Below are 18359 nucleotides of genomic sequence, written 5' to 3'. Positions count from 1 at the left end.
ATGTTTGGGCTTAAATAAGGCTGTTGATGGTTTCACATGAAATAGTCAGAATGTTGTTTTTTTAGTTGCCTTTCAGAGGTGTCTCAGCTCATCTTACTGCTTTTACTGACTTCTTGCTCTTTGTGCTACCCCACTAATCCCAAAGTGATTTAGGGAACCTGCTCTGAGTCTTGCCTGAACACCATCTTTTAATGTGTCAGGCAACAAAATTGGCCAGTCCTCTGGGCTTCTGATCATGCTACCAAGAAGTGTGTCTTTATGGGGGATATAAATGAAATGTTAGCTTCACCATTCAGTCTGTACCTTTTATTCATTCAGGATGTTAAAGAGCGCTTTAGTGCAGTTCTGGGATCCTTGTCCACTGGCAGAATTCTGATCACGGCAGTTTCCACAACCAATTTAAAGCTTGCCTTATCAATAGCCATTCGCTTCTCAGCAGTTCGCCGTCAGTTTGGACCAACTGATGATGAAGAAATACCTGTTCTTGAATATCAAACACAGGTAAATAACTTTGGCATATACGTCTACAGACTTCTATAATGAAACTCAGATTCAGAGCTACTACAGGTCAAAATAGCAACACTGGATTTAGTGAAATTGAAGTGTCATTCTGGTGCATCTGGGGTGGGGGGGGTGGTTTCATTCCAACTCAGACCTTCTCCTGGTATGATCAGGCTTTTAACATAAGTTCATGGAATAGTGAAACTCAAAATATTCATGTTTCTCTGAAGTACCTAGAAACATTTGTCTTCTAAAATAGTAACCATTTCAGAAAAAGACTGTCTCCTATGCACACGTGAAAGTACTGCAGATATGGAAACTGGTATTTGTTTTAAAATGTCAGCGCTTCTTTCTCTGCTATGCTAATTTTCTGGTTTTTTAGCATTTATGCTGGAAAAGTATAGCAATCAGTGACATTAACTGTAGTGAAGTCTCAAGCTAACACTAATTTTGAGAGGAATATAACCAGTTTTTTCTGCAGATTATGCAGATGAAAAACACCTTTTGCTCTGAAAAAAAACAGAACAAAAGTATTTAGGATTACTCGGAACTAGAGAAAACTCGGAACTACTGAATGAGAAAGGTTAATATATAAGAAGTGCTGAAACCAAACCTGTCCAGTTTGTCATTCCAAAGCAAGCACTTTTTTTCTGGGTTTGCACTTGGTCTTGCAACTTTGAAAGATTTCATGGGTTTCTACAACTGGAAAAAGCTGCCGCCTTTCCACCATTCCACCACCAGGGTCTGCTTCGAGTTCTGCTTCTGTTCTTCAAGTCTGACAGTTTTTCTCTGTTTTGGCTTGTCGTGTGAGCTCTGCTTGCTGAACCTCTCATTCCCTGCTCGCTCTACCACAAAAGCTTTCATTCTGCTCAAGCAGTTTCTCTTTTCCTTCGTGGGCTCTGCATTGCATGGAGCAGCAAAGATGCTTTTTTCTCTGGTCTTTTTTCCACAGAATGCAACCAGCACTAAGGTACATTCAGCAATGAACATGCAAATGAAACAATTACAGCCTCTATGTCATGTTGGTACTGAAGGAACACATGAATCGTGACTGGCCCCAGCATGCCAGACATTGTATAAACACGGGGCAAAAATCTGTTATTGCTCCCCAGAGCTTCACTGAATTTTTGTTCTGATTCAACAGAATGTTTATCATAAATTCATAAAATGCATGAACTGGAATAATGTAACTGTAACTTGGGTGTAGTGTGGAGTACACTTAATTATGTTTATAGAGTTTAGATGTTTATAGTTGAGTTCTCTTCATCATAAAACAGTTTTCTGATCTGAACAAAGTAAAAACAAATGGGTTGGTTCAATATTATTAGATAGTTACATATATACAACTATAAATACATATATTTATCAGTTTGTGATCAAATCTATCTAATTTTTGTTCTAGCAATGGCGTCTTCTTCCTTATCTGGCTGCCGCATATGCCTTAGATTATTTCTCCAAATCCCTGTTTGAAAACTTTGTAGAATTTTATACAGGCTTCTTGACAAAGCAAAGGAATCAGAGACAGGTGAGATATTTACACAGTTCTTCTTCACTGGGTTCGTGCTATAATAAACTGGAAATTATTAAATGAAGGACCTACTTAGAAGTCTTGATTAGTAGAAGTAATGATCAAAGTTGCATTCAGAAAAACATCCAAATTAGTTTTGATGAAGTGGTTTAAGTTTTATTGACTGCTGTGGGATTTATGGTTATGTTCCTTTGCAGAACTGTTTATCACAAATACATGATCATAATGCAAATTCAGCTTGTAACTCTTGAAAATGATACTGCAGGGGGCATATATCAAAAGACTATTTGAAATTATACTATTAACTCCTGAACAGACTTTGTGAATCTGTCTTGAGTTTGCAATTCTTATTCATGCATTCGGAGAAATATTTTTGGAGAAAAAAGTTAAGACTTTTGAGTCTTAATGCTGAATTTCTCATCTACAGTCAGACCATTGGAAGTCACCTCTTGAGAGAGGAAATAGTTGGATCTGTCTGTCTCTGTGCAAGAACTGATTCACAACCAAAATAAGTGCAGTATGTTTTTTTAATAGCATAAACATTTTTTTTTTAAATTGGCAATATTAATTGTTAGGGCCTACACACTGGCTGTGTATTGCTCAGATCTCACTTAAACATTCAGGCTTTTTTCAGCTAAAATGAAGTTTATGAAAGTTTTGTGTACTATTGGCTGGGTGTTCTAATTTCTCCTCTTTGCACAAACCACAGAAGAATCTGTTTGGGTTTTTTTCTCTGTTATTTTATCTCTGGATGTCTCCACTGCAGTCACTAATCCTAGGCAAAAGAGTGGCTATCAGAAAAAAAAAAAAATGGTGATGGAAAACTCCCCGATTGTTGCCAATGTTAAGAATGTAATCTTTATGAATTCCTTTAGCTCTACAGGAGATCTTAACAAACAAACAAACAAACAAACAAACAAACAAACTCCAGCCAGGGAGTTACTTTTAAACAAGCTTTGGTAGTTTCAATCCACTAGCTGCGGAAACTGGAATTCCAAAGACATTTTCAAAGGAGGGCCAGCAGAGTTAGTGTAAATGCAGGCTATTGTGATTTTCCAGAAACTGAGAGGATACGTTCAAGTTTTCCTACCTGTTGCAGAATTGATGCTTGAAAGATCAGTGAAAAGCATGTAAGGCCATAAATATTGTAAATGTCACCTGGCTGACTGGAGAGAGGGGGATTGCTTAAGTCACAGAGGGGCTAGAGGCTTTCTCTGGATACGCCACCTTCAACTACCTGCCTTTCCATCTTTGAAAGGAAAAGGCTGGCAAGCAGTGAACTATCCCATGCAATGCCAGTGTCATCTGGCACATCTGAGCTCAGTCTTAGCTCATGTGTCCATCACCTGCCACAAATTGTTGCTGAGCCAGGTAAGAAAGATAGTGCTGAAGGGTCTTCAGTTGTGGCAGGGGTTTTTGTGGCAGAAAAACAATATGCTCTGCCCTTACATGGTTCTCAGAAAATTTTACATTATGTATTGCCAGTTACTCTTCTCTTCATTATAAAGCAGTACGTATAGCTATGGCTTCAGCTGGCCACAAACTTAACTTTGTGTAAATGTTATTACTCACTTCTAACTTGTTTTTCACAAAGGCTGATCTGGGACGTGAGATTCATGCCTTATCTGCTGCCAGCAAACCACTGTCTTCTTGGACTGCTCAGCAGGCAGTTCAGGAGTGCCGAGAAGCTTGTGGAGGACATGGTTACCTTGCCAGTGAGTCACAGATTACTACATACACTGATCAGAAAGAGAATGGTTGTGCTGATGTGTTCTTCGACTGTTGTTGCATCATGGTGTCTGAATTTTAGCAATATATTTAGAAAGGGTTTTTTCCTCTCATCCATACCACAAAAAAGAATCTGCAGCATCTGCAGCATTTGGACAGTCTTTACATGTGATTCAGTCTCAGTTCCCAAAATAAAGATGCAGATTTTATAGATGAAAATTCCCCCTGTAAGATGAATGCCACACTTTTCTAAAATCTTACCAGTATATTCATTTTCATAAGCTAAACAGTGAACTTTGAAGCTCATTTGTTGGTAACAAATAGATACAAGAACAGACAGCTGTCTTGCATTTTGTCACAGAATAATTATTTAGTCCCTCCATTAGCTTCCATTAATACATTGCAATATATTAAATTGTGCACTTGTTCTTATTGAGTGAATCGTCTGGGTGAAATCCGAAATGACAATGATCCAAACTGCACATATGAAGGAGATAATAACGTCCTGCTTCAGCAAACCAGCAACTACTTAATGAGCTGGATGAATTGCATAAGAGGTAGGTTTTCATTGTGGAATCCTGTGCTGAATCCAGCTCTGTGTACTTAATGGAATTAGGAGGTAATTTCATACTGAAAGCAACTGACAGTCATTTAATCATTTTGTAGAGCATAAATAATGTGCTACAGACTCCATCATATGATACACAATACACAGATAATTGCTGCAAGAAATATTCTTTCTCCTAAGTGTTGCAGAACTTAGCTAGATGTTTTGCCATCCCTAATCGGGGTAAGTAGGGTCTTACTCCCTGAGAAGTTCGGTTTAATTCAATGGCACTACTCGAAGTCATTGTAAGTCTGGGTACCCTGTGTCCATTGTACTTAAAACAGTTCATATCGCCTAACTTGGCAGCAATATCCATCAGGACATTTTGTAGTTTTCTAGATAAGTGATTTTGTTTCCGTTTTCTAGTAGTGAGTTTCACCAGCAATGTACAGAACTGGAAAACTCAGCAACAGGAGTTGAATCTTATGTCAGGTTTTTCAGCACTAGTCCACCAGTCCTCGCTTGGCTGGACTAGGCCCTAATAAAATAACTATTACAGCCTAATTGAATCTGGCCTATCAAGTGAATGTGTGGCTTTGTAATAGGCTTTTAGTTCCAAAGAGTCTGATTTCTTTTCTCACCAATGACTTTTATTTTCTTTGCTATTTCAGATAAAGCTCCTTTTGAGTCCCCTTTTGGAACAATAAACTTTTTGCAAGACTACCATCATATCCTTGGCTGGAAATTCACAGCTATTAGCGTTGAAGATTGCATGGACTCCTCAGGTAGCCTTCTGCTGTTGTTAAACTGATTCTAGAACCTTAAAACTCCTTTCCAGAGAAAAGGGTCCATAGATTTGAGATTCAACCTCTGCTACTTACCAAGTATTGGTCATTTTACTATTTTGTGATTTTCTTTGTATTAATATGCATTTCAATTTAATAAGAACACAGTTTGCATTTCAAAATATGTCCTATTGTCCCCAGCCCAAGTTCTGGAATGGAGGATAACATCAGATACTTTTCTTCCAATTTTGTTCCTCTAAAGTAGCATTTGTGATCTAGGTTTTTTCCCCCACTGTGGTGGTGTTTTCAAGTGAAACTTGTAAGGGGCATTGATTGGCACTAACTTGTATCATGAAAATACCTTACTATAGAAAACCATACAAGTGATTTAGAAGCATGTTGAAAAGGCTTTACGTGTGTTGGCTTTTGACAGTTGCTTTTGGTTGCATAAAGAAAAATTAGTAATGGTAGAAGAAAATTCCCTGCAGTTTTTCTGGCCTATTCTGCTATAATCAAATTGAGTATGACATTAGACGCCATTTCCACTTTTTTATGACTGTGAGCCCACTTTTTTAAGCCCGTGGCCCTTGGAGGCAAAAATTACCAAAGAAATGAGCAGATAATGAGATAGTGACAGGGCACTGAGCAAAAGTCAATCTGTGAAACAAAACATTCTGGGGGAAGAAACTCCAGTCTTAACATATAAGGGCAAACGAGCTGATTTCTAGAATTTTGTAACCAGTTCAGTGCTCAAATAATTGCAAAAAAGCTGAGCTTCAGATAGCAATGTATAGTACCAAGTGAGATAGTATCATAATAGCTATGGGGTAAAATCTGAATAACTTCAAAACAGGCTTATAAGAAACAGACTAGTTCAGAACAACTACCACTTTCTTCCTTCTTGTATGTCTCCAACTTGCGAAATCCAGCAGAGCACAAAGCGATGCCAAAGCACGTGTTCTATCCTCTCTCATAATACCTACTGAACCAGACTGTAGTTTTAAAAATATCTGTTTATTGTTCCATTCTGTTAGAAACTGGACTGTTAATTTAGGTGCCTAAATACAGGCACCGTGTGATTACTCACAATTGCCTAAATAATATTCTACATGAATCTTAAGCTAAGTCGCAAGCAAGCGGGATTCATACCAGGACTTTATGCTGAAGTACTTTTTTGCTTAATAGTTCCAGGCTGCTCTGAAAATATAACACTCTTATGTACAAAGCAGGTCATTCAAATGGGATTACATTCAGCCACCTTTGCAATGGTACGTGCTTCCACAGAATATGCACTGTCTTGTGTTCTTGTATTCTCAGAAGAGACTGATTACCTTGCACACCTAAGTGTTAAATGGGAAGAAAATAACAAGCTAAAAGAATTTGAACAAGTCAGGAGTCTAAATTGAGCTGTGGATATACCTTGTCTTTTAGCGTGTGGGCAGTTTGAGACAGTGTATGGTCAGGCATGGTATGACTTCAGTGCACAGTCACAGTCTCACTATCTTACCCAGATGTTCCTTATTGCATCTACAGTAACGGGCAAAGTGTCATGTTAATGGATTGATAAACTAACACTCACTTTTCGTCTTGGGTAACAAAAACTGAGATTGCAGTAGAATCTGCATGTGACTTCTTGCATTATAAATGTGATTGTTAAGAATTGTGGTTTTCTCTTTTTCAAAGTTCCTTTAGCAGCATATAAATGGCTGGTTTGCTACCTGCTCCGAGAAAGTGACATAAAGCTGAGCAAGGAGAAACAGTCTGGGCGAAGTGATTTTGAAGCAAAAAACAACTGTCAGGTAACGCTTAGTCAGATCTCATTTTATTTACTTATTTTCATCCAAAGTTGTTGGATCTTGCTACTTTTATCTTCTTGTGTAATGAAGTATAATTTCTTCAAGCATAGAGCAACAAGTCAAGTGACTAATAAAATGTAATACCTGTCCATGTGCATTGCATTGTATTGAACCATGTGTGTTGTATTGAACATGATAGCAGCTGGACAGTTTCCATCAGCAGCAGCCTTCCAGGATATCTTTGCCTTCAGAAAAGTTTCAGGCATGTGCTGGGTGGTGTCTGTGATTTTGATAGCAGAACTTCTGAAGACTAAAGCTACTTACTATTAAATCTCCTGCAGCATCTGATTATTACATCTCCATCTGCTCTTGTGGCCAAATACATACTGTAGGAAAGAATCTTGCTCTGGCAGGTAGGTAAACTAGATGACCTAATAGGTCTTTTCCATCTTTAATTTCTATAGTGCAAAGTACTCATGAAAGATACCAGACTGACAGCATTGGAACCTGAAAAGGAAACATTGACAATCTACATATAGCAGATCCACTCGCTCACCAGAGAGTTCTAACAGCTAGGAATGGCTTAACTCCAAATTTCAGTGTATACCCCCAAGCTCCTCAAATTCTTCTGTTACCTCTGTGAGAAAAACTGGCTCGCATCCAAGGAAATAAAGCTTGTCATTTGTCACTGAGGAGAGAGATCTGGTCCCTGAAGATGGCCAGTGTCATTTACCTTATCTGCAAAGCTCATTAAAATCCATCAGGAAAGAATGTTCAGCTCTGCACCTAGAAAGAGCCAGCCTGGCTTCAACAGGGGATGGTCTGTGTCAAACCACTGGTAGAGTGCAGGAAATCTTTCCCAGTTTTACCTGAGAAGCAGCTTATTAGAGAAACTCCTCAGGGTCAGATTCAGAATGGGAATTGCCAGAAATTCAAGTCGGATTGCCTGTCAGTTGGCCAGCTCTTGGGAGGCTGGTGCCAGGGTCAGTCTGTTAGAAAGAATGGTTTGCTCAGAAGTATGAAGGTTCTCTTCTCTTTTGTGTTCAGATGTCTAAAATATAAAGATATTTAGACACACAACTTCTTTTGAGATAGGCATTGATATACCTTAGGTCCTTAGATTTTCTTTTCTCCCTGCAATTCATCTTCAAGACAGTGGGATTTTTTATATTAAATGGCATGACTCAAAAACATCTGAAAATTATTTACAAGCTGTGCTATAAAGACATGTACGTATTTGATTTAAAACTTTCTGGGCATGAAGAAGTGCTTTTCTGTCAGCCCAGTGGCTGACTAATATATAATGTTAGTTCTTGCTGTGGGAGATCTGGAAGAGATTCCTGGCCTGTCCCTAGTTTTTTTGTTTGGGGGTAGCTTGATAGAAACAATACAGACATGCAAGCAAAGGTAAATACGGAAATAGAATTATAGGGGAGAACAATAGGGATCTGATTCTTAATGCTTCATTTGCAGCATTAAGACTGACTGTGTTCTGACTAGGGAATTGACATAGCTCAGAAAAGTCTGTCTAGTAAGGGGAAAGTCCTCCCTATACCTGCAGAGAATGGATATGTATTTTGCAGCTCGTCCCTCTATCTGGGCTTGGATGTAGTTATGCCACTGAACAGCTATAAAGAGCAAAACAGTAGTCTTTACAATATGCCTTTTTAAAATGCCACAGTGGATTTAAATGCAAGGATGATGCAAGTATTAAAAAAAAAAACAACTAATCAACTAGTTCTAAATGAAAAAAAAAAAAACAACAAGCTTGAACAAGTGAGCTAAAAACAAACACCAGTTTACAGCATTGCAACAAAGCAGCCACAACAGCAATGGCTTCATATTCCCCTCTGTTCACCAACTGGAATGCTTTCAGTCAGCAGCCTATGTCATGGTAGGACAAATACCATAATACAGCAAAGGTGAAGTATATAAAAGTAGACATGAGTACAATCACTTCAGGTTTTATACTTCATATGAACATTAACAGGTGACTTGCCTTTTTGATCAGATAGTTGGCAAGGATTAGTTGAATAGTTCTTTCAAAACATACTGCAATCTATTGCAATCTATAAACAATACACTCATGCCAGTGTGATCAGATTTTTTATTATTTGAAGGGGCTGTGATAAGTTTTCAACAGGTTACTGCACCACTTTGCAGATTTTATCCTCTTTATAAAACTCTACATAATATTAAATAAATGTAAACCTACATTTGTCTTCTTAGAGTTATCTGGGTTTATTAATGATCCTGAAGTCAGCAAACCTGATTTTGTGTGGTCTTCTCCCTGATGTAACTATTTGATCCCGTACAGTCTGGGTGCCACTGGCAGACTACACTGGTAATGGGCATAGAATCTGCACTCCCTTAATTGGTAACATTGTGGGAAATTGGGATCTTATTTCTAAGAGGCAGTTCATGAGGTATCTCATGAGTAACCTTTGCAAAGATATTGCAGAGTTTTCTCCTAGACTCTCTTTTTAGACTTCCTTTAATTTCAGGCTAGATCGGCAGATCTAAATCAACACAACTCCACAGACTTCACCACAACAATGCCATTTTGCACGCTCTGACGATCGGTTCCTTCTGTTTTGCTGCTCAGTGTCCTTCTTTTCTGTTTCCTAAGGTGTACTACTGTCGATCATTAGCCATTGCTTTTATTGAACAAACAGTTTTACAAAGATATCATGACTACACTCATGATCCCAACATACCATCTACACTGCAGCCAGTGCTTAAGAATCTCAGTGCTTTGTATGGACTCTGGTGTTTAAGTAAACATCTGGCTGTGCTCTACCAAGGTGAGATCAGCTCCTGGAATGTACTGTTTGTAGTTCTTTGTAACAGTGTTAACTTGACAGGGGGAGGGAATCCTAATTAGGATTTAGATTAGGGCATTTTATTACTGCCTCTGTAATATAAAACGATCATCCTGGACGAATTTTTCAGAAACAGGAAACTGGAGCGACAAATTAACCCAAAAGACTGTCTGGAGGTCTCAGAAGTTTAGCTGTGGTCTGGTTCTTGGAGGGGAGGATGGATAGGCAGCAAGATGCTATAGTGTAGCATGTTGATACAGAAGGTTCCAAATGTCGTAGATGAAAGGTTTTGCAGTCAACTCATTAATGAAGGACAGCCAGTCCAATTACACAGGAGTCTCTTGAATACTGAACTGATAAACTCTTTTGTAAAAGGAATGTATCAGTGTAATATTAACTGGTGTAAGCTTCTTTGTGAATGTGTTTGCAGGTGGCTATGCGTCAGGTGAACAAGCTGGTAGATTTATTCAGAATGCTATTCTGGAGCTCTGCTACAGGGTAAGCCTTCAGTATTGTTTGGTGTGATTAAATAATAATCTTGTACACAAATATAAAAAAGAGATATATCAGTTATTCTGTGCTTCAGGGGGTAAATTAGCAGAGTATTACATTAATAGTTTCTGAATAACTTTCTGTAAAGTTTAGTAACTCATTGACCCTGGATCTAGCTAGTCCTGTTTTATTTTCCAAAAAATGAAAAGCAGTATATCTTACAAAATAACACTCTATCAGTTGTGGGCTTGCAGTCTTCGTTAAAAACTCAGTGAAATACTGCAGTCCAGTTCTATTTATTTCATTATTGTGTTAGCTCATTACTTTTTTTTCTCAACACAAAAGCTGTTCAAACTGGATTTTATACTGCACAGGTAACCAAAATTTCAAAGAAAACTCTGGAGTTTATGTTTTTAAAGTTCAGAAATAGGTGGGGGTTTGTGTGTGTAAACAGTACCGTCTTGGTTAAAATGTGGTTTAAAACCCATAAGCAAGGGAGGAAAATATTAAAAATACAGTCTCTTTGGCAATTACCCTGGGGTGAAGAAAAGCAAAATAAGTCTAGACTTCTTGTTGTGGATTTCTCTAAGTTACCAATAGCTGGTACTTTATGAAAGTGATCTTTATGCTACTCTGTAGTTCACAGGTAGCCATAGACAACTACAGAAGTCACCAAACGTATGTCTTTTGTTTTTAAACAGTTGAAAGATGATGCAGTTGCCTTAATTGATGTCTTTGCTCCTCCTGACTTCATTCTCAACTCTCCCATTGGTAAAGCAAGCGGAGAGGTAAGAAAACTCCTCCTAAAATTTGTAAGTTTAACCATTAAGAAGGGTATTGCCTGTAAATAGCCATAACATATTCAAGACACTTCACAGCTGCAAAAGGAAAGGAAGAGCCTTTTTCAGTGGAAAGTACCAGAGTTACATTGATGTCAGCAGAAAATGACATTTTGTATTTGCTGGAGATAGGCTTCAACAGGAAACTCATACAATATTGCCCTAGTTTGCTCTTGTGGGCATCTGTGCTGCTGAATAAAATAAATTATACCATATCCGAAGATTCCTTAAGGAGTAACATATCTTTAGTATATAGCTTAGTACCTTGGAGAGGTAGTAAGGTGTATTTCTTTTCTGCCTAGGACTTTTGCTGCCTTTATTGGTATTCACAGTACCCCCAGTCTGTGTGACGTGCATATAAACCGTGTAGAAATCATTTATTTTATTTAATTCTTCATAAAATCTTTTTTTTAATAAGGGAAAGGAAATTTTAAAACTCGTTCCTGTTAAAAATTCTATCAGAAATTGCACAGTGCTTTGAGAATTCTGTTTATCCAGTGGGAATTCTAGGATATGACAGAGTATCTTGCACTAACCAGTCCAAGGTACAGCATTACCCAAGGGTAACACAGACTTGAAGAGTGCTGTTCAGTTAGCAACTCTCCTTGCTTTAATGAGTATACGATCCATCCTTGTAAAGGCTGAGAGAGATGGAGGTTTTGTATAGTCTAAATTACACAAAGCAGGAGTTGAATCAAGAGCTTAAGAATGGCCATGCTGGATCCAGTTCACAGAATACTCAGTAACTGACAGTGGCCAAGGAGAACGCTGCGTAAAACAGATGAAGTCACAAATGTTGGCAGCTGGGGTTTTAAGAGCTGTCTCATGCCGTAGGCTGTGTTTGTATCATTCTGTTTAATAGCCTTGGATGTATCTATCTTCCATTCACTTTTCCCATCCATTTCCAAATTCAGATGCCTTTTGACTTCCATGACACCATAATTTCCATAAATTAATTAAGAGTGTTGTGAAAAAATACTTCCTAGGCCCAGTCTGTATACACTTACTGTCTATGAGGGCCTTTTTGTTCCTCTGACAGGCCTTGTTCTCCTTCTCGGTATCTTTCCTGGTTCTGCCATACCCTTTCTGAGGTGTCATAACCAGACCTTTAAGCATGATTCAGGATGTGGGTGCATCACGGGTTTGGCTATACTAAGTCATGGTCCTTCTCTGCATTTTTTTTCCCCCTTGACATATTTCAAGAGCTGTGTTTCATTCCAAAGTTGCAGCAAACCCAAATTCTTGCTTGCTGGCCAACCCTACTCAGCAGGACCGAGCTGTGGCATAACTATTATGTGGACACTCATGTCACAGTATGTTAGTTTGGTTTAGACCGTGTAGAGAATCACTAGAGCCTTGGGAGACTGTCAGGAAGTTTGACAGGATTGCTGAGTAAAGTTTACTCAATGTTTTTCAATATTCTCTGTGTCTTCATATCTGAAATTGTCTATCATTCCAATGGTGATCAAGCCATACAGAAGGCAGCCCAGATGTTTCTAACCAGGTGATGACCTAACAGAATGATTACTTTGGTAACACAGTCTCTACAAATGCAGAAGGAAAGGCTAGTGCTACATAGCCAGCCATCTCAACAAGAGGACTATAGTCATCACTGGAAACCTTGCTTCCGTTTCTGTAGATTTTTGAGGATTAAATTAGTGAAAGAGGTCATAGGAGGGAAGCTCCAAAGGTAACTGTAAGAGAAGGAACATTATCTGTAAGAGTGTTGAGTGTCTGTATTGGCCAAAAGCCCATTTCACCCATTGTTCTGTCCCTAACATAAGCGTGAGCAGATGCTATAGGCAGGAATATGGTGCACATACACAGTCATCTGTTCCTAGAATACTGCTCCCTTTCTAGCAGCCAGCTGGAGATTTCTTAGCAGCAGCTGACAGAGCTGGCATGTAGTGGATTTGGACAGCTCTTAGCTCACACAAACACAGAAGCCACAGAGGGTTATTAATATTAGAGGTCAATATTAGGAATATAATATGTGAGACATGCAGGTAGGACTTTCAACACTACTGATGTCCTCATGTACAAGATATTTTGAATGGGTTTTGTAAATTCATTGAGTCATAGTGAAAAAGAATTTCAAGCAGTAATATCCAATCCATGCTCTTCAGAATTCAGGAAGCTTTTCTGAGCTTCCTCTTAGGTCTGTGGTTTTCAACTTGTGTAAATATTTTCAACTGAAATTTGAAAAAGGCTGCCAATTCCTCACTCAAAGAAAACGCTTAATAAAGCTCCTTGTCTCCTGGATGTCTATATTTAATTCTCTATTCATTGCTATCTTTGCAAGTTCTAAAAACCAATGTAAATATTTTAGTTAAAATTAGAGCATGGTAAAGAAGAGTTTATCCAAGTGTAACAGGAAAATTAATTTAATTCAGGATAAAACTGTTGTGCTGTAGTGGAGTGCCTTACACTACAAGCCAGCGATCATGATTTGAACTGAAGAAAAGGTTCCAAATTGGTTATGGGCAGCTTTAAGAACTAAATAAGAATTCAGATTCTCTTTAAAAGAAACTTCGATTGTGTGGACATCATTTCCCCGTAGCAGCTTTGACAAGCTCAGCCTAAGTATGCAAAGTTGTCAGCACAGTTATTTCAACATTAGTTAAAATTTGTTAGACAATATTAAATCAAATTTAGAACGGAATAAATAGTTAACACTAACCCATGTAATCAAGGTAAAAATATATTCAATATTAAATATATTATATTTCTGTATTTATTTAAATAATCAGAAATATATAGTGCCAGACATCTTTTGATGTGGAAAAAAGTCTTTTCACGTCACATCACTGACTGCTTTTATACTACCTTAATGTTATACTGCACTCTCATTTACTGCTGAAAATATGACCTTCCTTTCCTCGTCTTTCTATAGCGTTATTTTAAGTTTTAAGCTTCAGTTAATTATGAACTGGCAAATATTGCTAAAATTATACTTTTGCAGAATTTACTTCCTGTGTACTTCTTTGCAAATTGATGAAAATGGTGAATTAACAATCTCCTTATGAGAGAGGAATTTCTTATGCTCAAATTGAACATTTCACATCTGGGAGAGAAGTTATGTCACTTTCCAGAAATGTGTTGAAATAAGGGTAAAACCAGACATGCACGAGTGCTTTCAGACAAAGTCTTCAGATTCGGATGGAACAAAGATTAGCTTAATATAACCTTGTATCCGGATTTCAAATATTTGATAATACAGCTCATGTCAACTTGAAAACAAGACATTACAAAGGATACTAATTTCCTGCTGCTATGTCAAGGATGGTCTGAATGATTTACGCAGATATCTGATGTTTACAGTTCTTTGAAATTTTGTTCATCATCTTTGTGTTTATTCTTGCCTGCACATAATTATTAACATTTTTTCACCTAGAAATCCAATCACAATCTCATTTCAGCCAATAAGTTAGATAATTTATCTTGCAGAAGTTTTCTGAATTTTATTTTCTGTAGGAATTAATCCTTTTTTATTATTCTTTTGCAGTTATATAAAAATATGTGGGCAGAGGTCCTTCAAGGCAGCAAAGCTCTGAACAGACCTTCATGGTGGGCTGAATTGTGTGTTAATAAACCTGTTAGAGGCAGGCTGAGGTCAAGGCTGTAAACCAAACAACTCCTCAGAGGCTGGATGGGCATGAGATGGATACCATATTTCAGCCATCAGGAAGATATGAGACCATGTATCAAACACTGAAAATGGAAGAGATTTTCATAGAGAAGTTGCAAGTTTAAAAAAGCATTGAAATCATGTCCAACTTGGTCTGAGGGACTGTTAACATAATAATGACAAGAGCAAGAGCAACACGTCTGCACACTATTCGTATCTATTCAAGCAGGTAAAGAAAAGAAGATTCGTTATGATCACTGCTTCGCAGCTTCTGTAACAGAAACGTTCAATCTGTCTCCTGACTTTACTGTCACATTGCAGAAGTTAAATAATTAAAAACCATTTCCCACCAGGCATTATGAATAAACTAACAAAAGCAAAATAAAAGAGAATTTGAAGGAAAATTACAAAATGGAAAAAGACATCAAGACCACCAACAGTGATAAACCTGTATTAAAGGGTGGGAATCATTTCCAACAGCCCCTTTGATGTCTGTGAAGCTATTCTAATTTACTTCACATGCCTCTGTGTTAAACTACTTGATTGCTCTTTCAATGCAGGAGAAGATTGGGATGTTAGATAATATGTCTTTAAGTTGTATATAATTCTGTAGGTAAAATTAATTGAAAACAACTTGTTTATACATCTTTTTTTCTAAAAAATAAGGTAATGCAAACTTCTGAGTCTTATGTACGTTCTGGGTTGGTTATAACATTTTCAATACTGCAAAACCAGTATCAAGCCTGGGATACCTTGATACACATAGAAACAGCATCTGTGTTTTAGGTCAGAATATACTGAAATGAATTATTATAAATATGGTCTTATAAAAACATATGACAGTGGTAGGCACTATTGAACATATTAGGATATTTCTCTTTTGGCTGTATTAACTATAATATACTATCAAATAATTTTATTCACAAATGGAAAAGACAGTAATAAAGCTTTGAAAATTCAGAACATTTTGTGGTTTAGGTATGCTGTGAAATTCATTTTTTCCTTTATTGTATCTATGAACTGAAATACTGCGAAAACCTAATTCCTGTTGCCTTACTGCTGTGAGCAATCCTATCGAGCCAAAGAGTTTATTTTATAAGTTAAAAAATTGAGTGTTATTTATGCCATTTATTATTTCTTTATATCAAGGATGAATTATGATTTGGGCTAGTAAGTGAAGTATATTGGGCAAAGTCAGTACCCACGTACTTGAGGAGAATCAGTCCCTTGTTCTTGTGGGGTTTTATAGTATCTTTTGTGGTGGCAGTGTCAATATATGAAAGTCTGTAAGTCTCCACAGGCTGCCACAATGTGACCAAGTAGTTTGTAGAGGCTTTGGTTCTGTCTAAATGTGACAAAGTTCAGGAAACATTTCATGGATGGAGAATGTATTGAAAGGCCAGTGTTAAAAAGATTTCTCAGAGTACCTCAAGGTACGTTTATTTACTAAAGAGACAGTTTAAAGTTTTTGTTTGTGCTTTTAAGAGCAGTTTGTTGGAGAATCTGAGGACTCCCAAGTGTGTAATAATGGTAGTACAATTTAGAACAGGCCAGACAGAAGCTTTATTAACTCTAATAGTAGTGAGAGAACATGCGGACAGCATCTACCCCTCTGCTCCTCTGTGCTCAGTCAACTGATTGCAGAGACGCAACCGATGATATACTTGTTCAGGAAAAAGAAAGAGGTGGGGAACAACAATCATTTCAATGTTAACAGGGCCAGGTGTCCATCCCTGGAGGCATGGACTCCTTAGGCAGCTTGCTAACTGCCACAATGCTTAGGAGTCAAACAGTAAATAACACGACAGTATGAAGAGATGGCTCTCAGTGGAGTATATATTAGTGACACACTCTGTGTTACCTCAGCTCAGAAGTGGCAAGTTGGAAACAATCACAGACCATTAGCTTTTAATCCAAAGGAATGTTCTTTTAGTACAAATAACTTCTTAACTAGACTTCTTAATCTTAATAATTTTACCACCACAAGTTCAAAGTAATTTAAAGATGATCACCCTCAATGCACTTTAGGAAAAAAAAACAAGCAAAACAAACAAAAACCCCAAAATGCCCAGTTTTTTTACAGTCCCGTTGGAAAAATGGAAAAACTCGCTTGTTAAACCTTACCCGTAATTTTTTTTCTGAACTTTTATTTTCTTTGCCAGAGCTAGTCAGTGTTGCCTGTTTTTTCTGCCTCTATCTTCTTGTCTAAAGAGGTACTGTAATTCAGGATGTCCCAATAGAAGCTCTTTGTCTAGCTATGGAACTGTAGGAAACGGTCCAAAGTTCAGCCTTCAGTGCTGAAGAAAACCCCAGTATTAAGTATTTGTTTTCTTTGAACTGTTTTGCCTCTTTTAATAATGTCCAATAGGTGGTATCATCCCAGATCAATATGGCTAAATACCTATCATTAGATGTTACAGAATCGCGGAGACTCACAATATCTTCATCCATTTTCTGTATCAGTGGGGAACCCAGCAAGAGTCTCCTCCTTGCATTTGTGCAGAGCTGAAGGAGTTAGGCAGAGCACATTATGCCCGATATCTATTACTCCACATTCTGTACAATTATTTCACTGCAGAAGCATTATTTCACTGTCTTACACGCGAACAATTTCACCACCACGTCTGAGCTCCTCATAAGTGATTTGGTCTTTTCCTGCCTCCTTTCTCACGGCTGGGAAACAGAGCTGTATATAAGTCTTGCATATAAACTATGTCTATTTATGAGGCCTCTGTAGCCCAGAAGAATAAACAAAGGCATTTGGGCATTTGGCATCTAGCTCAAGCCGCTTTTATCCAAAAAAAAAAAACCAAAACAAAACCCGAACCCAAAACCCTGAGAAATCAGCTGTGTCAGAGCAGAATGGAACTGAAGACCCAGTGGTCCCCAAAGATACCCACCAAGCACATGACAGGATTAACAGACGCCTCTGTAGAAATATATTCCTAAGCTGGTCCTGCTAATCTCGTTTATTGTGACTACTTACTCAACATCCAAACCCCCTGCTAACAGCTGAGTCCCTCCGTGATAAGGACTGTACAAACTGGCAGGAAAGTGTGCTGCTTGTTCTGAAAAGCTGCTGGCTTCGACTAGAGCAAGCACTGCAGAGAGTGTGCACAGCAAGAACGTGATTGTGGGCAGGCAAGCTGGGGTACTCACTAAAGCGCCGTGTTTATGGACACTAAAAAAACTGTCACACAGCTTGAACTAAGCTTAGAGCTTCATGGGGTTCTCAGATAGCCACACAGTTAGTGGCAGAACCTGAGCGCCGAAGCTGAAGTGACTGAAAGCAAAGCAGGGGTACCGTGAGACCTTGGGGATTTATGGTGTAACACCACACATCTCTGTAACCAGCGCCACTGCGGGGGGATGGAGGCTGCTCACCCAGCTCAGCGCAGGTGTTCAGCAGCTCTAACGGGATTGTGGGCAGGCAAGCTGGGGTACTCACTAAAGCGCCGTGTTTATGGACACTAAAAAAACTGTCACACAGCTTGTACTAAGCTTAGAGCTTCATGGGGTTCTCAGATAGCCACACAGTTAGTGGCAGAACCTGAGCGCCGAAGCTGAAGTGACTGAAAGCAAAGCAGGGGTACCGTGAGACCTTGGGGATTTATGGTGTAACACCACACATCTCTGTAACCAGCGCCACTGCGGGGGGATGGAGGCTGCTCACCCAGCTCAGCGCAGGTGTTC

The 18359-nt window shown here is 38.4% G+C and overlaps 1 protein-coding gene across 1 annotated transcript in view; it reads left to right on the top strand.

Moving 5' to 3' along the window:
* ACOX3 (acyl-CoA oxidase 3, pristanoyl) overlaps positions 1–14851 on the top strand; it is a 31587-nt gene extending 16736 nt beyond the window's left edge. The window contains exons 8-17 of the mRNA XM_010145328.1: positions 319–501; positions 1904–2026; positions 3624–3744; positions 4195–4314; positions 4976–5089; positions 6773–6888; positions 9515–9689; positions 10138–10205; positions 10901–10987; positions 14544–14851. Coding sequence (XP_010143630.1) covers positions 319–501; positions 1904–2026; positions 3624–3744; positions 4195–4314; positions 4976–5089; positions 6773–6888; positions 9515–9689; positions 10138–10205; positions 10901–10987; positions 14544–14663 — 1227 coding nt within the window. The 3' untranslated portion in view covers positions 14664–14851. The remainder of the gene's footprint in view (positions 1–318; positions 502–1903; positions 2027–3623; positions 3745–4194; positions 4315–4975; positions 5090–6772; positions 6889–9514; positions 9690–10137; positions 10206–10900; positions 10988–14543) is intronic.
* The last annotated feature ends 3508 nt before the right edge of the window (positions 14852–18359 follow it).

Source organism: Buceros rhinoceros, unplaced genomic scaffold, assembly GCF_000710305.1.
Source record: "Buceros rhinoceros silvestris isolate BGI_N320 unplaced genomic scaffold, ASM71030v1 scaffold8761, whole genome shotgun sequence".
Lineage (NCBI taxonomy): Eukaryota > Metazoa > Chordata > Aves > Bucerotiformes > Bucerotidae > Buceros > Buceros rhinoceros.
The sequence above is the reverse complement of the archived record's forward strand: the minus strand, read 5'-3'. Positions and strand labels throughout refer to the sequence as shown.